Source organism: Diprion similis, chromosome 4 (assembly GCF_021155765.1).
Source record: "Diprion similis isolate iyDipSimi1 chromosome 4, iyDipSimi1.1, whole genome shotgun sequence".
Classification (NCBI taxonomy): domain Eukaryota; kingdom Metazoa; phylum Arthropoda; class Insecta; order Hymenoptera; family Diprionidae; genus Diprion; species Diprion similis.
In genome coordinates this window covers 13002433-13024789 of record NC_060108.1, presented here as the reverse complement: position 1 = coordinate 13024789, position 22357 = coordinate 13002433, and the positions used below count along the sequence as shown (strand labels likewise).

Genomic DNA, 22357 nt, shown 5'->3' with positions numbered 1-22357 from the left:
ATTATTTTACACGCTTCGCAGCGATGAAAAATCTAAAGCATGAATGGCGTCTAATCGATATAACAAAAGTGCCATTGAAAAGAACAATTATAATATATAAGACTGGCTCTCGCACATTTTCGATACTTGAATTAATGAATCTATTGAACGTTATAATACTGGACCTTTTTTCAGTTATTACTGACCTCCATGTATCGAATATCATCAATATTATTTCATATGATACATTTCTTAAAACTCCATCGTCCGACAGTCGCTAGAGTTTAAAAATATATTCACAGTTTTAAGATTGATTCTTTTTGATCAGGTCAAAAGTATGTGTGAAATGATGTTTTTCAAAATAAATTACACTCTCGATTTTTAATTTTCAGGCTGGTACTTGGTATGGAAATTCTTCTTGTCAAGGTTCCGTTTTGTTCGTGAGTTGCTTGGTGGCATGAGCGAGTCTTCTTCGGTAAATGATTTGAAGAACGGTAGATCACGGATAAAAAAGGTCCGTCGAGACTGAGCAGACTACAGAACTCTACGCCATCAAACAAAGGAAGAAAAAGCAAACCAGACACGAGAAAAAATTAACTATTTTACTTTTAATAGTTGGGCTGAAAGCACAGAACCTGTCCAATAATAATTTAGCCAGGGGCGTGATTATTATATCAGGTTTGAAAGTCACTCTTTTCGATCATTATTTACGATTTGCCGTCAGCTGAAAAATATAACATAAACAAAATGTCAATAAACATACGTTGTGCTACGACGGAGGATTTGTTGAACATGCAACACTGTAATCTTCAGTGTTTGCCAGAAAATTATCAGATGAAGTATTACCTCTACCACGCGCTTTCTTGGCCACAACTTAGCTACGTTGCGGAGGATGAAAAGCGTCGAATAGTTGGCTATGTACTGGCGAAGATGGAAGAGGACTGCGAGGACAATCCCCATGGGCACATAACCAGCTTGGCGGTAAAGAGGTCGCACAGGAGGCTGGGCATTGCTCAAAAACTGATGAATCAGGCGTCAAGAGCAATGGTGGAGTGCTTTGGAGCGAAGTACGTTTCTCTTCACGTTAGGAGAAGCAACAGAGCTGCCTTAAATCTCTACACAAGCAGTCTGCAGTTTGAAGTCTCTGAAGTTGAGCCAAAATATTACGCCGACGGCGAGGATGCCTATGCAATGAAAAGGGACCTGAGCAGTTTTCATCAAGAAAAAAATCATGCGAAGGATAAAATCGCCAAAGATGGCACAGCGCACACTCATTCTGGTGGATGCTGTGACTACGAACACTCTTGAAGAAAGTTTGTCTGGGTATTTGAGACCAGCTACTATCGGTTCTTGAGTCCCTGAATAATTCCAGTTCAAGAATCGTGACGAACCGATGTTACCAACCAATCGTAAAATCATCAGACGTAAAAAATTTTCTGCGCGCAAACATTCGATAGCTGCGACATTATTATTACTATTATTATTATTATTATTATTATTTTATTTAATAGAAGAACGAATAAATATTATTGAATATACAAAAGTAAATGAAACGTGAACGGAGTATATTATTTTGCAAGTTAGCCTAATTACATGTACTGCCGATCGATTTTACAGAACATCTATGTACGTAATATATTCGAAAATATTTATGGATTGGCGCTTCATTTACTTAATACGGGTGAAGGTGGCGATTCTGAGAAAACAATGGAATTTTTATAAAATCATTCGCATCGGCTAGGGAAATTTGTTGTAATAATTATAATACATTAAAAATATTCGTCTTTAAAAAGGATCATCTTGTCAATTTGAATTCTGTACCCGTGACATGTCAATCTTATTCGTAATTTTTAAATTTGTGACCAAAAGGTATCCTTGGTCAAAAGAGACTAAATACCCCTGTTTCGGGATTCTGAAATTACGTAATGATCGATTTTTTATCTCAGGACTTGATTAACGGGTTCTTATGAACAAAATTATGGATATCCAATATCAACAGATCCCTTATACGAATTTTTTCTACGCGAGAGGCCACTCCCACGCTTCTGAAAAAAAAACTCAGGTTTAAAAATCGTTATATCGCAAAATCTAATCGATGTAACAAAATTTTTTTTCGTCATTTCATCGCTTCAGGTGTATCTTACCCCTACCAATTATTTCAAATTTTTTTGAGTGATGCGCAACGTAGTAAATTAAGATTTTTGCACGTTTTGCGATTATTTTACTATTTTGACTAGGTCTTGAGAAAAAGTTGTCTGAATAGCTATAGAATATCCAGATTTTCCGTTTAAATATTACTATACCTAATATTTAGCCTTGCCACCCTGTATATGAGAGCATTGAGTTGATGAAATGTCGTATTTCAAGGCTAAATGTAATAAATCGTGACAATTTTGTATTTTTTTTTAATTTTTTTCATTCATCAACAAGTCAATTCATTCGAAACTTCAATTAGCTTATTACTTATGACAACTTGACAGCTGAAACTAACATTTCAAAATGATAAACATTCAGAAGAGAAACATTCTAATTACTTTTCAACTCTGAATATTCCTAGTACAAAAAATAATTTTGAGTTAAGTTTTCTTATGACAACTGAAGAAAGTTTAACCGGAAATAAATAAAAATAAGGCTGTTTTTTTTTTTATAAATGGCTTTTATTCGTTTTAATCTGATAGATTGCAAAGAAATATGCATTACTTGACGCTCCGGGTATTTTTCCACCCGAATCTTAGTGATTATTGTATAAAACAGAAGAAGAAAACAAATACAACAATCGTCAAAATGAAAATGAACAAAAGAGCTCATGTTAGATAGTACTTAATATAATTACAAGATAAAATATAATAATTCTATATACATAAAAAATAAGTTACAGCTTAAATAACATTGTATAACGCACATTCTTCTCATATAAGACGCCAAATCGTTCATATCATTAAACATTTTTCGGATCAGAGCAAATTGGGAGACAGTAGCTTGAATGCAAAATCAAAACACTGAAACTTGAAAAAATTAAGAATAGAGTACTCGCCGTTCACATATGCGTTTTCGTTGCTTAATTACAAATTAAAGTGAATATCCCTTTTTTTGAATTTCAATCTTTTGCACGTGACTTGAAAAACGTCTAGTCTTATTATTTATCTGTGCATAAGTTACTACAAAAGTGAGAGTGATGATTCGCGAAACCACTTCTTGAAGTGGTTCTAAAGTTTAACGAATTAAATTATTTCGCGATTCTAATGTCTAATTATAATACTCGATCGGCGTAATTTAGAACTGGCTCGTAATCTGTCGGATCCAGTCAAGATAGTGCGATACTCTCGCGTAAACCCCGGGAACTCCTGCCTGACCGCATCCAATTCCCCAGGATACGACACCAGCCAACTGCCAGCGACCTTGACGTTCGCAGACCATCGGGCCACCGCCGTCACCCTTGCAGGCATCCTTTCCTTCCTCACCACCAGCACATATGAAACCTGGATGCAAATTGAAGCTGTACCCCAATCTGGTCTTTCGCATTTGGTTCTCGCAGACCGCGTTGCTGAGTACTGGAACGTCGACTTCCTTCAGGATGTTTTGGTACTTTCCAAAGTCACCAAAGGCGTCCTTTCCCCATCCCGTGGTCCAGCACCTGTGCAAAAAGTGAGAAATTAGCGGAATGTACATCCGAGAGGCTCCTGCAGGATAGAATACTTCAACATTCTTCAAACTCGTATGTACCTGGTGCCGGTGAAGTCATCGTGTCTATTTGGGAGGCAGGCCGGACTGATGTGTGGATTCCTTTCAAAGTCGATGTCATGGTCGAGCTTCAGGATTGCGAGGTCATTGTAGAGGGTACCAGCGTAGAATTCCGGATGCACTATCACACTGACTATGTCGCGTTCGATGTACGGGAAAAATTCAACGTCATGATTCACGTCCCATTCTCCAAGACGCGCCCTGAGGTCTCGTCCATTGTGAGTTTTTATGCAATGAGCCGCTGTCAATATGTGACGGGGACCGATCAAGGTACCACCGCAGACGTAAACGCTCTCGCTGGGGTCTTTCTTGAGGATTGCTACTTGCCAAGGATACTCGCCTGGAAGTGATTTCAAAGATTAGACTTTTTATTTCGCAAACGTACTTTATGTACAGGCAAAACGCTTCAAGGCTATTCAAATGTGCAAAGTAATGCAACGTTAAAAAATAACAATTACCGAATTCAGAGTCTCCATCAATGTGGGATGGGGTCTTTATACGCCCATTTATACCCTGGCTGTTGCGGACTCCACATTGTCCGTTGCGACTGGGCCTTCCAGAGTTTATCTGTTGCTTACGACAGCACACGTGACGTGGTCCGCACACTGGTGGACGTCCAAATTGTCTCTGTGATCGAAAAAATAGTTCGTCAAGTTCTGTTAAATGAGAACAAAAGTAGTTTTTCCAAAAATGGCCAAGCTAAGAAGTACTGCATTTTTTCATAAACGGTTTCAAACAGTACCTTTCCTATTGTTTTATATTTTGTTTTCAAAAGTTCTTCACCGAGCTTGGTCGTTTTTAGAATTAATAATCAGGTTGTACCCACACTCTTGGGTTTCACGTTTCGAGAATTGTTAATCAAAACGCGATTTCTTTTATACGGATTTGCTAAAGTTTTTTTGATATGCTATGAAAATATTAAGTCTTTGCATGAATTCGCGTTTTGAATTCCTCGGCTTGTCGCGTCTCAAGAGTTAATTTGTAGTGGAAGAAAAGCCAATCAGGTTTCCCGCAACCTTCGTAATACCAGAAGCAATGCTTACAGACTTACGTTTTGCAGTCGAGCACCGAAAATTTGAAAAATTAAGTAGCTTAGTGCTAGATCACTTTGTATATATTTCGATTTTAATCGTGTACTTCAATTTATGGCAAGTGAGATATGCACACATACCAGGATGGTCCTCGACATGTATTCAAATTCCATACTTATAATCGTAATGATAAATCTGCAGATAGAAATATTTTTCGAATCTGAAGAAGTGAAGTTTTTTTCTTTCGTAGATGAACTAATTGCTCAGGTTTGTCTGATTACTGTACCAAATTGGTTTGTCAAAAAAGCAAATGGTCTTGTGCTATGAAGGCCATACTGGTATACATGTATATAGTATATAGATTCGTCATGCTTTCTACTTGCTATAAATATACGATGTTAGTACTGCAGTACCAAACGGCGAAAGTCCATTAGCGAGACTAGGTATAAGTATAGTCGATAGTTTTTCCATTAAACGAATTAAAAAAGAAAGAAAGAAAAAGAGCGCAATGCATTCAGAAATTAATCGTCTGTATGTACACTAGTTAATAAGTTTCCGCCATAAATCAAACTGATAGTAAATTTGTAAAAAGTAAAAGAATTCGCCGGCGTACCAAGATTAGTCGATAGTCAGTTTTTAGTAGCGATGTCATTCAAGTACGTAAAGACTTTCACTGAGAGAAGAATATAGAGAAAGAAACAGAGTGTGTGTTTGTGTGAAAAAGAAAGAGATATACAGAGATATGGGCGAAGAGAAAGTGAAGGAAGTATACATATGCTCATACGATGTACATACATACATACATCGAGAGCAAGAGAGATAGCAAAAAGGAACTTGAAAATATTCTTAAGTATTTGTAAACTGTTTGTAATCATCGTAGCTCTGTGAGCGTGTCTCCGGTCAGGTCTGTCCTCATCGTGGTGTTCACCGCGGCCATCCTCAGAGGCTTTTATTCAGCTCACCGACTAATACTCCCAGCTCTTACCTCCTGAGCCAGTTGTTCGACTTGGTTAACATCGCGTTTTCGCCTTTCCGGGAAAGCTACTCGCCCCCCGCGTTCGTCCCCTTTCTTTTGAGACTGAACATTCTGCGCTCTCGATGACGACGACGGGTTCCAATCATTTTCTGCGCTATCGTAACTGCTCTGCAATTTTTCATTGTAAGCCCCGACGTTTTTCTGGGTATCGTTTGCTCTCACATTCCTGTAGTAGTCCTCGGTGTAATCACCGTATTCGCCGGAGTAATCGTAGTCGTTGTCGTTGTCCTCGCGGTAATATCCACCAGGGCCTTGACCAAAGCCGGGCTGACCATAAGGACCCTCGGAATAATGGGGCTTGTACACGGGTTGATGGTGGTAGTGTGGCCTACTGGGATAAACTACACCGAAGCCGCCCCCGTGACTCGGGTAGTGGTGACCGAATGGCTTTTCGTATATAGGGGGTCCTATGGGGTATTGCTGCGGGTAATAATGGCCGCCTGGTTTCCCAAGGAGGATTTGTTTCTTGTAGCTGAGAAGGTCGCCGAGCTTGTTGACTAGTCCGTGATTCGGAGTGACGTGGAGGTTGACGAACGGCTTGACTACCTTATCACCGTACTCGTCTTTTGTCACTTGAACTGCAACTAACGGATTCACTGAGACCAGCCCGAGGTTCAGACCCTGACTTCCGCCCCCGTAACCCGGGTAGGGATTTACTAGCGAATCTCCGCCGTAGGGGTTTATTGGGTAGCCGGCTCCTCCTTGTGGCAGTCCAAAACTGACGCCCCAGGTCGGCTTCAGGTTCAATTTCGAGGAGTCCAGGTCGCCGACGACCAGCCGCTGCAAATATTTCACCCACGTGGTAGAGTTACAACGACCCGGATGCAGAGGGTTAGCACGTTGGTTAGATACTCCTCGCTTTTTACGCCTTTCGCCGCTATTCCAAAACACTAACCAAACGATACCAACCAACATGATAATCCCGGGCCCTTGCTTACTCGGACTCGATTCAAATGATTCGCATTTTTATTGTGCCGATGGCTGATCGCGTGACCTTGGACGGTGAAATGTATCTTCAACTTGTGTAATGTTCCCGGTTGACTTGAGTCGCTGTATTGTTTTCCCCCTGAGACTGACGAAGTAATCTGGTAGGGTGTGAGGTGAGGTGATATGACGTGACCGGGGAACGTGAAGTGGAATCAGGTAGTTTCGTCCGAGGTGTTGATCGGAATTTGAAAGTGGAGTGTAGTTTAGGTCATGAGATTTAAAATCAGAGTTATTGGAAATGAGCGAAAGTGCATTAATGTTATAGAAAGCGTTAAAAAGCGTTAAAAGCCGTACACCGTCTTCCCTCATCCTTCTTATTCTTCGTTATGGAATTATATTTTTACAACCCATGCTCTTAGAAACTCCTACCAATTGCCAAGCTTGAGGTATAAACATACTTAGCCTTGACTAAGTTGACCCAGTCACAAACAATCAAGGAATTACTATTCTTGATAAACCATTAATGGAGTTCTCCCTCGACTTGGCAAATGGTAACAGACTACAATTTATGTAATTTATAGTATGTGTTGTTTAGTGCCTTACCCCTTGTGCGTCGGTTTTCTTGACTTTCTCGTCTGCGACTTCTTTAACGTCTCTCTTGGACCTCTTCGTTTCATCTTTATTGTCAGTTTTCTCAGCATTTGCTTCCAACGCTTTCTTGTTCTCTTCCATCGTGTGCTCAGCCTCTTCCGTGACGTTTACTCCTTTAGGTACTCGGACAACGCTCATTGTACCATTTCCATCGGTTAGAACAGCCTCAACGGTTTCTGCCTCAATATTTTTACCAAGATTCCTCGGGTCTATGGCTAGGTAGAGGTCATCCTTTCGTCCGAGCTGATCAACAGTCGGACACTGCTCGTACGGCACGCAAACGCAATCGTCGTAACTGGAAGACGAAAAACCGCTGTCGATTCCACCGTTTGATGACCCAAATCCATTGTTTGACCCAAAACCATTTCCGGATCCGAAGTTTCCGTTACTGTTAGACCCAAAGTTGTTGCTATTTGACCCGAAACTGTTGCTGGACCCGAAACCGTTATACGATGACGATGAACTGGAGTCGTATTGGCTGTTGCCAAATCCGGAATTGAACTGCTTGCCGGTCTCGTAATTGTTTGTTGAGAATCCTTTGTTAATATTGCCAGTGCTGAAGGCTGGATCCTGTCGCGGTTTTTCGTAGCTCGGATATCTATCCGCGTAATTGCTACTTCCAGAGCCGATCAGATTGTTGCCAGAGGACGGAGTCTTGATTTTGAACTCTTTTTTGAAACTTTCGAACTCATTGAAGGAGTTCCCGAATCCCCCGCCGCTACCGTAACTGCCACCCCCATGTCCGTATCCGTAATTATTAAATCCGTTATTACCAACGGGACCAGGTCCAATGATGGAACCGGGAGTCCCAGACACTACGCCAGGGTTGTTGACCACAACAGTTGGAGCCTTGCCTCCGTTGTTGGCATCTTCACCATGATGGTAGTGGTGATGGACATGTTGCTGCACTCCGGACCCCAATCCCTGATTAAGGACGAGTTGTTTCTTGTCAATGAACTTGTCTTCGTACTCAAGCCCTCCATCGAATGAAGATCCACCCTCGTAGATGGGTTTGGAGTCATAGATTGGTCCCGGCTTCTTGAAGCCCGAGTACGGGCCACTAAAACTGGGCGGAGGTCCATAGCTCGGTCCTGAGAATGACGGGGGTGGTCCAGAAAAGGATCCAGGAGGTCCATTGAAGGGCCCTGATGGTCCAGAGTATATCGGTCCCGGAGGACCAGAGCTAAAGCCTGGAGGAACAGGCACTGGCCTCGGTGGTCCGTACGGGCGTTTCACTGGAATTGCGGGAAGAGGCCTTCCAACAGGTTTGATGGTGACAGGTTGTGCGTAAATGATTTCCTGTGGCTGGATGTCTCTGTGTGGAGAGTAATATGGACGTCTTCCTTCGGGATTGTCACACTGTGAATGAAAAAACAGGTTTGTCATGCACAATACTAAAAAACGTCGTCATAACCTGCCAGTAAAATTTCCAGTTGACGGATCGACAAGACCAATCGCATCATTGATACTTACGTTCATGAGGCCAAGCGAGCACAGCTTATCCTTGATGTAGGCACGTGCTACGGTGTCATTGCCAAGTTGAAGAGCGCTTTTTACGTTCGGATCTGAGTATACTTCGTCGTAGCCTTCCAAGTTGCGACCCTGTCGATTCGATACGAGAATATCATCAATGACAGTGTCTACCTGCAAGACAGAGGAATTTTTTTCCCAAGTTAATCTACATACTTTTTTTCTAGGACCCTTAAGCAAATGCCTGAACCCAAAACGATCCTTACCGATTGAATGCCATGCTGTTCAAAGGCCTCAGCCACACCGCTACTATCTTGCTGTACATTGGGGTTGTACTGTGGATAGTTCGTATCGACGTTCTGCAGATCACTTTGCTGTTGTCCTTGCTGGAGGGCATCAGGTGCATTGAAGGTCACTGGGTGAAAGGCCTCTTCCTGTTCTGTGTTCGCTGCAGCGAGCAGGTCCTTACCCGTATCTTGCCACGACCATTGCTGTTGATGTTGTTGTTGGTTTGAAGATGAGGAACTTTGGAGGAACGATGATGTGCCGTATGAAACTTGATCAGCACACAAGCACTGCGCCAGCAGGCTCACCAGTATAACTCGCCACATTGTTTTTCACTCTGAAACCAAAAACCTATTTCAGCTTTCACTGTCGGGTTCACTTCTCGTCAAGCTTGATCCTATCGTTCTCATAAAATCAGGTTTCATCCATTTATCTTCACTAAATTACAAATAGACGTTGCAGCATCACGAATTTCTCTAAGCCTGTCAATGAAGATGACACTTTTAGATTAAAATTTGGAACTCTTGGGAACGTCCGAACATGCAGACGTGTTTCTCAATTTTCTCGGACCTAGTTTGCTAGAGAATTATTTATTCTGTCACATGTGTTGGTATTTCGAAATTCGCAAACCATAAATGGATAATCGTGCCAAAAATTTCACGGAAGATTTGCAAGTGCATATATAATAATGCGGTGTTTCGAAACGATGAGCTTTCGCAAAATCAAAAGTGTGTTTACGTATACCATGTATTTCAAAAGTGTTACGAGATTTTTCCTACAGATATTGGATTTGTGGGCGTGCGTGGGTGGGTTTGCGCTACATCCATCGCCTGTCCATGTAATCTGTATCTGTTTTTGATTGCCGAAAGTAATTTTGCATGTGCTATAGATTCTCGGCATAAACTCGCGAAAGTCAACGTTGACTTTCCCTATCTCGACTTTCATCTCATACATATATTTGGCTGTGATCTCATAATATTTAACTAACGCAAAACACAGTTTCGCTTCTGCACTAAAAGATTTCCAATTGTCATCTCACACAACCTACGCAGTATAATATCTCGGACATCCACTGATTAAAACACGAGTTAGTTTTTCTTTCATTATCAGTTCCTATATAAACCAACAAGGGACTTTTCTCCAGCTACAGCTTCGTAGAAAATGGATATACATTTTTTCGATCAACTTATGTAATTACAGAGACTGAATTTTCTACATCTGCTATTCATCGTTTTCGATTCAACAGCTTTTCAATAATAGTTGCAGTAATTTCTCTGCACGGTTTTACGAGCAAGCCAAGGCTCGCCGAGAAAGTGCATCATCTTTCGCCTTTCTCTTGTACCGATTGTTTTTTTTAAACAAGTTTCATTCCTGGTCAGTGACCCATGGAAGGGTCCTTTGTCAAAAGTCTTCACATCAAAGCGGACGAGTTTCTAATCGAGATCGCTGTACGTGGTTTCTCAAATTCACATATGATTTTTTCACAGTAGTGCAACTTCTTGAAGCATAAAAATTGTATTTCCTCTCTACTAATTGGTGGTCTGGGTTCGCTGACTATATGGCACAGTTTTACTTTAATTCTGAAGTTGGAGGTGACAGGATGGGCTGACTTTCAACTGAATCAGATGATACCGAAATCAGAGGATTCGTTTCGGGAGAAAGTATGAAGTATGTGCCAAAAGTCATCAGCCTACATAAATTTCACGCACTATCTACATGTATAGGAATTGCCAATGTCGCAATAACTCTGTGTTGTTGTAGCGCCAGCCTAGCAGGATAATTGAATTCATATAGGTAATTCATTTCGTGTAGGTACATACAACCGCATTCGTATCGCACGGAGAAAGTAGTATGGTGATGTAATTCTCGCCGAATTTGACAAGGAAATCGCATCGTTAATTTTATCCTTAACAATTTAACTGCCCGCTTACGTATATGCGAATCGAGATTCTTTTGGAGCCATAAATCTATTATAATCTAAAAAATATTGAGAAAACGATGGGCTAAAAAATTTAAAATTTTCGGTCAAATGATATTTTATCGAAAATTCACCGTATTGTCTTTTCATACCTATCTACTGCAAAAAGTTGCAGGGAAAGTTTTACGGTATTTATTGGTTCCTGAAAAAGGGACTCTCGTATACACGCATGTTTGTCAAACGTGCATAAGAAGTACGTCAGCGATCCTCCCACGGGGTTTTGCGGTTCACTGATTTTAACTTTCTCTTATAAATTAATTATTCACCCCGTATGTTATATTATATCGCGCCTTGGTCTTGACGAGTTACTTGGGAAGTACAGGCGGGAGAAGCTATTGTATGTTAATGAATCTGAATGAAGTAAAGTTTATCAAACAAGACTAACAATATACTTTTGGTTTATCTATAATGACCTGGATTAGTTCTATCGATTATTTCAATAACAGACATGTGATTTCTTTTGATTTTTTATTCCTTGCAAATCATTTCACGGTTCATCTTTCTTACAATTTTCATACTATTCCTGATAGTTTTTCATAAGACGGATTTCCGTCTCGATCACGGAAGATTATTGGAATAAACCTCCAAGCATGGAAGCCAAATTTAACTCACAAAAATTCATGTTTTACTTCAGATTGGAACATAATTTACTTTAGAGAAACAAATGGGTCAGAATAACGTTTTTTTTTTTCGTAAAATCATCGGAGTAACAATTTTGTTCTCATATTTTATTTGTTAACGACCATCAAATTTTTAGTTTTAGTTCGTACGGTCCTGAGTAAGTAATCGAAAAAATATAAAGATATAATGATGCTGCAGTTTTTCTTTTTTTTTTTTTTGCAGAAAGACATTTGATTCGCTCGCAAAGATAACTTAATTACGACACATAAACACTCGGGAGTTTACCTGATTACATATTATACTAATATGAAGTTCAACTAACTGACATGCTCATCGCAGAAAAAGACGAGTTTACGTGAGTATATTCATAATTCAAAATTCACAGAAAACCGCTAAAATAGTCTCACGACTGAGCTGCAGCTGGCGCAGTCCAGCATCTTTCTTACGCCATCAACACAAATTAACGGGTCTTAGGAAGTTCACTTAAACTTGACATAGTTACACAGTTTCCTAACCGACCGAACTCACCGGCATCTCTAAAACTTAAATTTGGAACGATACTCGTACAGTTGACTGTGATATACGAAATCAACGTACCTTGCATGGCCCTAAATTCCTGGCCAAAACCTCAACAAATATACACCGATACTATTATTCAAATGACTTGAATGACCAATGGCCGTAGTGGAATTCATTGTCAATGGCTATTTATATCAGCATTATAAAATATGAATTTGATTTTTTTTTTAAATCAAGATAATCAAGTTTTGCGATGAAATGATTGCGTTTTAACCATTCGAAAATATTTGGCGACCGAGAAACTATGAAATAGATTGTAAAAAAGAGGAAAATTGCAAATCGAAGTGAATCAATAATATTCACGTTTATAAGAGATTCAGATAAAGAAATTGGTGATTGAAAAGTAGTTTAAATATTCTCAAAAAAAAAAAAAAAAAAGAAAATGTTCAAAAAAATATTCTCACCTTGGGCGAGGCGTTTCTCGTAACACTCCACGGACACTGAGCTACTTGAACACCGGAGGAACTCTTATATACGGGTGTAGACCAGAAGCCCACTATGCTGAGCGATACTCCTCGGCTGAATTGTGCATAGACTGAGACAAGTATATGGTTTAAGGACTGAATGACCGCGAACACTTTCTCCCAGGTTTATATGTTATACCTCCGCACACTGGTTGGAGATATCCTCTCTGACTCTAACTCCGGCACTTCTGAGGTTGACCAAAGTGCGCGACAAAGCTTTTATATACTATACACTGGTTCCCATCACGGGGATGCTGGTGCAGCGGGGCAACGGAACCGCGATCGCGACCACCTCGATTTTCTTCGGCGGTGGGGCTCCAGGCATCCATCGAAGGCTGATTGAACCTCGGTGAGTCACCTCAAAACCGGACTCCTTTCTTCAGCCTGCATCCCCCCTGAGAATTAGAATAACGTAGGAGAAAAAGTATCGAGAAAGGCGACAGAGTGTGCATTTGTTTATGAATGAACGTAGCAGCGATTGCTAAAACTACGGACTAGGTATAACGTAATAGAGCAATGACGACAAAACCTAAGTCCGCATTCTTTCATTCTAGTTTCACTGATCCTCAATGGATAATGCTAAAATATATTTTCACAAAGATTTATCGAACTTTGATTATCCCATAAGTAATTTATGACTATGTAATAAAGTCGATGATTATACGTATAAATTTCGAGAGTTTAAAATTGGTAATATTTTAGCGATCTTAATCAATCGGGTTATGTGGTAAATCACAATGATGATAATAATAATAATAATAATAACAACAACAACATTAATTCGCATCAAGAAAGAAAGTTGGAATATATGTGTCTATAATTATTTTTACGCACAGTGAGATCGAACTTTTGAATGCAAATGATAAACGTCTTTCAGCATGTATCGGGTATATTTATACACTTTTGATACAGGTGGACTACGATAAAACAATTGAATAATTCACATAATTGTTTTTTCTATGAACACACCTAGCGCGAAATCATTGCTGTAATATGTCGTAATTTTACCAATTCAGGAAAATTAGGATATACAGTGAAACACAATATTATCTTATACGTAATGCATTGAAAACCGTATTAAAAAGGTATCTTTGAGAAACTGAATCACACTTTATTATGAGAATTAACTACACCTCTGATGTACAAATTCTGTAAGTGAAGAAAGTTTCCTGCTTTCAGAAATTGGATGTAGTGGAAGGAAGGAACAGCAGTTATTGAAAATCACCAGAATTAAAGAGTGGATTTTTCGATGCTGAGATCATTGTAAAGACGCTGAAATTTTCAATTCTTCCTATCGTTGAAACTACTAGTAAATGGGACCTCTACCGTGATGTACATCACCGGATTCCAACTAGTTCAAAAGAAAAAAATGTATCATCAATACTGCATAAAAATATGGTCTTCTTTCATCGTGAAGTTCCTACAACAATTACGTGCAGCGCATGCAGAGTACCCACCGTGACAGATCAGATGAAGTGCAATGCACTAACCAGGATCTTTGAGCTGGAGTTAGTTGCGCAAGTGTCCGTTGACGAGAATAGTACACCTTGCCTAGCTTCACCTAGGCTAGATTTACCCGTAATCCATTGCACAATCAATTTCCATTGATCCAACTGCTTCAAGCTCCTTACCACGTATTTTGGTTAAACCCGTAGTTACTCGTGGTTGACGGTGGGGTGAGCCCGAATGCTTTGTTACGCCATTCCGGACCTAAAGTTGTTTCAAAATACTGCCAAGGAGGACAGACGCAGACTCCGAGAAGCAACGCATGATGTTGTGATGATTGATCGCTAGAATTTGAATTTTGAACTTGCATATTTCCAGCAGTGTTTTTATTAACATTTCAATTCTTTGAAAAAACGAAGTGCATACCTCGCGATGGTTCTACGTGAATATACATAAATTCAACGCTTATATTCGATCTGCAGAGATGAAACGCAAAGAAAGGTGATGCATGGTCTGAAGGGCCAGTGTCGCAATGCGTTTCCAGTGAAGCTTGATGCGTGCACTGAGTCGACATTAGTTCCGGTTTTTCATAGAGTTAAATGACCAGATGAGAGTATTCCAACCGAAGAAGTGCCTCAGTTTAGGGTTTGAGGTCATCTACTCCATCATCCTGGAATTATGGAACGATGATCTATCATAAAAACCAGTTCCTGTACCCTGCCAGCCACTTATTTTCTCATCTAGTAATTTAGTTGGAAAAGGTTTTTTCTTTATCATTTTTCGCGACACCAGCATACGATGCTGGTATGATATGGTGGAAGAGATGTGTGAATTTTTGCAGCTTCGCAATATTGTCATATCTGCTGACGGTCGTCTCATCGTCTCTCCCTCAATCCCGAACCAGTCAAACACAATTAGTGATTGGTATGTGCAGAGGATCCTATTCGCAGAAAAGGAAAGTTCGAGTGAAGAAATGCTGCAGTGTACAATTTTATTCAATGAATCGATGAGATAATCGCGCAATGTATGTACACATTGTCTTCGATTTTCAGGTCCTGGTTCGCGCTATGATACATGGAATTAATTAGAAGTGCCATGTTTCGACATCGTTCGATTGCGATTGTAGCAGAAGAAATTGAAAGAGACGATTATGGATTATAATCGATAGAGTTCGGGACTCATGATCGCAGCTCGAGTCTCCTTGGTTTAACGAGTTTTCTCACATCCGGAGGAAGCGTGACTCGTGAACTGTGTATCCTTCCCCTTGTCTTCGTCCCGCTGGCTGCACTTTCTTTTCCTCTTCTCTACCTCGTACCCGTCTCGTCAACCATCTTCCACATCTGCAACCTTGACATCATACCGACTCAGTCGTAAAAGTATGGACCTAAGAGCTGGGCACGAATACTCATATGTCTTGGTATGAACGTTCACTGCACGCATACGTATGTCCCATCATCAACGGGAAATACAATTTTGTTGCAACTTAGAATTTTGCGAGGAAAATGCTGCTCATTTTTTGGGAAAATACTGTCATGCATCCTGCTTCGTATTGTCGTGCAATATAGCATGGCCTCAGGTCCCTCTCGGTTGGTGTACGTCGTAGGAACCTATCTTGTGCAGCATTTCGGCTGACGGGTTCCGGGAGAAAGTGATCTAGGCACTCTGGAGGATGTGCTGACGAAGTTACTTACAACCGGTTTACCACTCCGTAACATTATCTCAAACACGTAACCGTGCAACGGTCTGTATGTAGTGCAGAAAAACGATCAGGCATATGCACAATGTTACGTAGGTACGTATGATGTGCATTTTAGTATCCTATGTACAGGACTTTAATACACGTGCGTTACTGTTACTTTTTTTCAAAAATTCAATCACCAACAAATCTCTTGTGGGAAAGATCACTTTTGTAAGATTAATTGTGGTCTCCGGGTTAATATCATCCCTCATCAATCTAGACTCGGATTTATCTCAATTATGAAGTTTTTCAATTGTTTTAAAGTAATCCAAAATTATAATTTATGCATAGTCGATACCAAATAAGTGTGATTTGAAAATTGCTACTTAGATCATGTCAGATAAAAATACCAGTTCAATTGATCATAAATCGAGTTTCTCAATTTTTCAATTTTTTTCTCAATTTTTGTCAATTTTTCTTCCATAGTAATCATTACAAAAGTTTTATACTTTTCTGAAGAGTAAGAAGAACTTTTCTGAAGAGTAGAATGAGAGTTGATTTTATTTTTCAAATATTCTACAAATTGGAATATATGGGGTTATCGGAAATCTTAAAAATTATTCCAAATAGACTAATTCTTAATATCTCATTTTCTCTCACAAATATGAATGGAAGGTATTGCATGTAAGAACGAAGTTGGTAATCTAACCAGGTTCAAAATTTACAAATTCTTCATGCGTGAAAAATTTTTGCGACCTGGTTCGTTTGACAGACACAAACGCGTGGGGTGCGTGTACTAGGTAACGCTGCGTTGCAACGCTGAATGGTGATTACTGACCATATATAATAATTGCGTAACGGGGATTTCCTTGGTATTGCGATTGTGCTCGTAAAGACTGTTTTGCAAGACGGAATTTCCCGGCATTTCTGATCCCAGATGAATTTGTCTTGACCCGATTTTTAACTGGTACACGAAGCTTGCGTTATGCGTAGTTCTGATTCGCAGAGGTGGACGCTTGCTGGTTCTCAGTTTCAACTTTATAGCTGTAGAAATAATTTGCTTATGTATCTCCTTACGAAATCTATGGTGACTTCTTACACGTGATCCACCCACGAGATCGGGATATGGATATATGGACGTATACATACAAACCATGGATGTGATACGTAAAATATAATCGTGTCCTTTGAAAAATTGATGAGAAATATATCTACTAAAAAAAAGTCATTACTGTAATTTTTGTTTCTTAATTATGTAAGACGAGTGCTGAATTTGATGGGATGAGATGTATGTATAATCATGACCGAATAATATGACACCGAAATTTTTATAGGATTGAATAATTATTCTTAAAAAATATGAAAAAAAAGAATGTTGAGTCACCACTTTTATGATTAAACATACAACTTTATTTGAGTAATTTAGATTTTCTGCAACTATAGATAGTATTTCCAAAATATTGAGCTCGTTATGAATTAATTTTCCAGTACTTATGGACATACATAGCTTTGGAATTATGTAAGACTTCACAGTGTCCAAGCGACGCTTCACTCCAAGAGGACCATTCCGGACTCTGGTACAACACGTTCGTTCAGGTGCGGCTAGCCGCCTGTTTACATACATGCGACGGACATGCTAAGCGTTCTAACTATAGTCGAGAAAGTCTTGGACGGTTTCACTTTCCCTCTCGGATGGTATGAGTAATCCGCTGTATGTTGCAGCATTCGTTTAACAGCCTGCAGTCAGCAGTGTAGCGTCTTCGAATTTTGCATTTCCGGTGTTTTTGTTATTATTCTTGCCCGTCTTTTTTTATTTATCAGTAGGATCGAAATTTTTTTAACGTCAACTATCAAGCTATAATAAATCTTGAAGAAAATCATTCAGTCGACGCTTGATACATTTCGCGTATCAAAAAATCGTAAATAGATACAATAAAAAAAAACAGCAAATTGTTTCTCGAAAGAATAATTTTTCTGGGTGAAATTTTTCAATTAATATAGCCCGCCATATACTTGCTACTGAGTATAAGTATTCGGCGAGAAAATCGTAAGGTAATTAACAAGCATAACGATGTATTGAGGGTACTCCTACGCAATTTCTATGAAAATGGCAAGACAACACGATGATCTTACTTTTGCATTTCGCATTTCGCACGGTTCAGACAGGTTTCGCCAGTTATCTTACTCCTTACGTATCTACACATGCATGTAAAGTATATGTGTAGACATACGAGTCATAATATTTATGTGCGCATGTCTACTGTCAAAACCTTGGCTCATTTACTAGACTGACTCGCTGCAAATACTACAATGTTTATTCTCTTCTGTTCGGTATATGATTATGACAAACTTGACATAGTTTAATAATATGTGTGTATATACAATATCTATAATAACTCAATGCACACACATGTGTTTTGGCATGAAATGTTTTTTTGTTTGTTATGTAGTCTCCAAGATTTCCTTCCAACTCTACGTGGTGTTCAGAATAATTTTAATTCAATTTCGTATCTAATGAAAGTATTATTTACTATCTATTATTATTATTTTTCTTTAAACGTCGCTAATTATACTCTTACTTGTGGTATTACTACAATTTCAATTTTGATATTTGTTAGCATTTTGTAATGTGAATCTGTGTGGAACGACAGTTCTGTGGGAGACTACGTCTTGGAGTCGCAAATCTCGTATCTATAGATTATCTATAGATCTATCCTCAAATTGTTCCGCGTTCAACTCCCTGTCGAAAAAGTATATCTCTCTTGCATTTCCTAACTGTAATTACATTTTATTATAATAATTTTTTCTGTTTGTCATCCCCGTGAAGAATAGCGATAAGTAGGCCAAACCATGAATAAGCCACTCAGTAAGTATAGGGTTTCCCGATAATGAATCAAAGGACAAGAAGCAGAGGAAATATGGGGTGCTACCAAGCCCTCACCCACCATGCTTACGGATCCCTTTCGTACGTCATGATTATTCGCCTGATCTTGCGAGCGACAGCAATTCGGTAAGCACTGTGCGCAGTCACTTTGCGCAGGTCGCTCTGATCGTTCAAAAGTGGGTAGTTTCCTCACAATGTAATTCGCATTCGTGCAGCGCAAGCTGAGCTACCAACTTCTACGCTCTGAAGCCATCGACATATAGTATGGACTGCGCTTTAGAGCATATACAGTAATAAAGGCCTTCGAAAATTATAACGGTAGAGCTCAATTCGCTATTCATGAATTCTCGTGTATTCAAGTCGTTATAGTATTCGAACAGAAACGTACAGAAAGTGAATTATTTAATTCATATCATTCATAATTGCAAATGAACTTTCGTCCAAAAGAATCGAATAGAAATATGAGAACAGACGGAAGTGTATATTACAGATGAGATCGAATTGAAATTCGGAAGAAACAAACTACGTCCACAGACATACATTCAATAAAATAAAACAACGAATCTTATTGATTTTCGCGTAATACAATCAGTTTTCTTGTAAAATTTGCATTGGTGGACATCAAAGCGAATCCGTTTTGATGCGTTTCAATCTCTTTCTATTTACAGCGATGTGAGAACTGTAAGAAGGTAATTTCCGTCGGTCAGTAGGAAGTGCGGCAACTTGGTCATGACGTCACGATATATTGGTTGAATTTTCGTCAGGCAGGTTCTCCTTCGTCGCTTCTCCGTAGTTTATGGAATATAGCGCTGCCTCTGCGGTCATGTGGAAAGCATGTTGGAGGCAGTTGGAGCATGTGAAGAGACGACAAATTACACACGTGTTTCCGATATCGGCATTTTTCCATCTACCGATTCAATCATAAACTCAAGCAATATTTAATTGATTGATCTTTAATTCGCGGTAAGTAATGCATCCATTCCTTGACAGTTCTTACCTGCGAAGCGGCGAGAAAGGCAAAATGTAAATGAGACAACTTCTTAAATATGGATTATATTCTTATCTAACAATACTGTGTACTTGATCTTGAAATTGTTAGAAGACAGTTATGTTATTGTTGCAAGGTTTAATATGAAAAAGAGTAGGACTACGAAGACTACAAAGTTACGTAGTACCTGAAACGTCAGTTTTGTTTTTGTTATAATATGGATAAACTATGGCATGAAAAAAAAAACCTTCTCGCTAGACTAAAAGAAACAAAACACTGGCAAGTTTGAATATAAAACCACAAAATTCCACTAGTCGATTTTTCTCTTGCTGTACTTCACGATAATCATTATATATTTCATTTAATTTCAGGACAACATGTACAGAGTCAGAAATTTTGGGGAAGAGAGGTCCAGGACGTTGTACGTTCGTCTTCCACACACAATCCGCAACACAAAAGAAGTGCAAGCCCTTTTCGACGGGGATGCAAAGGTCAAGCTACCAAGACAGTCGTCAAGATCGTGTCACGTGATATTCCCAACCGTAGAGGAGAAGATAAAAGGTTTGAAGCATGTCAAGGAGAAAACAGTGGATGGTAAACATGTTATCGCTTTCAATCCCAGAACACAACCAATGGAGAATAAACCCAGTAGGAAAAAAATCAAAGTTCCACAGCCCAAGGCGCCACCTATACCCAAAATAACGCAGACGTAAGCAGCATGATATTGAAATTAGTTTTTCCTTGCTGGTTCAAAATATTCAACTGATAAGTAAAATTGTTTTAGCAAAATTTGTATGTCGTCACAATGTATGGTATTGGTTGAATCTCATGCCATTGACTCATGTTAAATGAACAATTATTATTGAATCATATCTTAGTAACGGTTTATTTCAATTTTAGCCTGTTTGTGTCCAACATCCATAATAAGACGAAAGTAGAAGAACTGAAGCAAGCATTTCCGGGTTGCACATCTGTTGGTATGCTGGAATTGAATTCAAGTGGTCTAAGGTCAGTGTAGAATAAAATTTTGTAGAAACGTACAGACACTAAATGTCTAACTGTTGATTTGATTATTATTTCAACGAATATTCCAATGTTGATAGTTGTGTATCACTTCAACTGCAACTGAGAATCTGCACGTGATTTCAGGTCTGCATTTGTTAAAATGGATAGCTTAGAGTCTGCTAGTCAGTATTTGAAAAAGGAGAAGGATTGGCCACTTGTTCATGGCAATGCACTGTTCCTCCGTGCTGACAACAGAACATTAAAGAAGGGAAGACGAGGGACTAGAGGGAAGAAGCTTAAAATCTCCGACAAAGATGGCGATCAAAATAAAAATAAATCCGAAACTCTTAACCAAACGGACAAGAGCAACAAAAAATTAAAACAGAATAACAATAAGCTTAAGATTGAGTCCAAACCTGATTTTCAGTCTAGTACTGAAACCAAATTGCATTCTAAGTCTAAGGGTGAGCTTGAAACTAAACCCGAAAAGGAATAACAACTGCCAATTTCGATCCAATCTCGTTATAATAATTATTTTCGTCGCTCCTGAATTATCCATTGTTCTCTTTACGATTTGAGTAGTTTAATATTAATTACATATAAGTGGAACGATTTGAATATATATTTATCTTTCGTACTTACTGTTACTTATTATTTAATTTTCATTAGAAAACTTTTTTGTGGTGAGCTACTTCTTACCTAATTACTAAAAATACGATTTCTTTTATCAATTCCAAATTTAGTAAAGCTCGAGAGGAAATAGCGTTAAAATATCTTACAAAGTATTATGAATGTCTTTGCAACTCGGTTTCAGTTTTATCTGATACCATATGTGGTTCTTTTAAAAGAATGAATTGTGATTACAGGGCTGCCACGCTTCCTGGAAACCGGAAAAGGTCAGGGAATTTCACAATTTTTCCCAAAAAAAAACCATTTTCTGATAATTTCTTGATATTAACAAAATTTTCGATTATGGTGAATTAATTAATCGGAAATAGAATATTTGTTTCTAACACTTATGACATCATCGTACTGTAGTTTTAAAAGAGCTGTATTTGTTTTAATTTTTGTTTAATTGAATAAGTAGAAATAATATCTACCTAGAAAACGTAAATTCTATGACTGGAAAATCTGGGAAAGTCGAGCAATATTTTAACGAAATATTGGTGGCAATCCTGGATTAGAAATACTACGTAATATTGCTCAACGTGGATAGTACAGAGCCCATTACGACTGCCGTTCTTTCATATGCAGTTCGCCGTGCGACTTCAACTCGTGCAGTCTAACCGCGATCCCTTGAATTTGTAAACATTCCGATTTTTGGGATTTTTATAGTACCTACGGAATTGAAGATTACGCGCAGTTTATTTTAAAACAATTTCGTGGACATGAATTGTGAGTACAATCCTACCTTTGCTATTCGTAGTTATCCTTAAAAACTAAGCTCGAGTGCTCGGGATAAATTTGCATTGTGTTTTTTAATAGAGATTGATCATTGTTCATTGGGTAAGTAGAGTTTAAATTGTACTTATTATGCTCAATTGATCTCTTATCGTGATATTTATAGGATGTCACGTGATTATAAAATGCGTCA

At 38.9% G+C, this 22357-nt stretch overlaps 3 protein-coding genes across 6 annotated transcripts; 2 read left to right on the top strand and 1 right to left on the bottom strand.

Moving 5' to 3' along the window:
- Positions 1-509: 509 nt before the first annotated feature.
- Positions 510-1527, top strand: LOC124405855 (N-alpha-acetyltransferase 11). The gene has a single exon (XM_046881108.1). The coding sequence runs from the start codon at positions 727-729 to the stop codon at positions 1285-1287; it is 561 nt and encodes a 186-aa protein (XP_046737064.1). The 5' UTR covers positions 510-726; the 3' UTR covers positions 1288-1527.
- A 1027-nt stretch (positions 1528-2554) lies between these two features.
- On the bottom strand, positions 2555-12957 carry LOC124405853. Of its 3 annotated transcripts, none has more exons than XM_046881104.1 (8): positions 12703-12957; positions 9102-9471; positions 8839-9009; positions 7318-8724; positions 5737-6567; positions 4179-4347; positions 3703-4060; positions 2555-3613 (listed from the first exon to the last, which is right to left on the bottom strand). In XM_046881104.1, the coding sequence occupies exons 2-8, from the start codon at positions 9444-9446 to the stop codon at positions 3253-3255; spliced, it is 3642 nt and encodes a 1213-aa protein (XP_046737060.1). In that variant the 5' UTR covers positions 9447-9471; positions 12703-12957; the 3' UTR covers positions 2555-3252. The 3 variants fall into 3 exon arrangements, with proteins under 3 accessions (XP_046737060.1, XP_046737059.1, XP_046737061.1); XM_046881103.1 differs by having other exon boundaries at positions 9102-9457; XM_046881105.1 differs by having other exon boundaries at positions 8839-8967; positions 9102-9457.
- Positions 12958-19581: 6624 nt separating this feature from the next.
- LOC124405203 lies at positions 19582-21400 on the top strand. Of its 2 annotated transcripts, none has more exons than XM_046879902.1 (4): positions 19582-19733; positions 20130-20467; positions 20659-20766; positions 20908-21400. In XM_046879902.1, exons 2-4 carry the CDS (start codon positions 20136-20138, stop codon positions 21257-21259), a joined length of 792 nt encoding a protein of 263 aa, XP_046735858.1. In that variant the 5' UTR covers positions 19582-19733; positions 20130-20135; the 3' UTR covers positions 21260-21400. The 2 variants fall into 2 exon arrangements, with proteins under 2 accessions (XP_046735858.1, XP_046735857.1); XM_046879901.1 differs by having other exon boundaries at positions 19603-19726; positions 20124-20467.
- Positions 21401-22357: the final 957 nt, after the last annotated feature.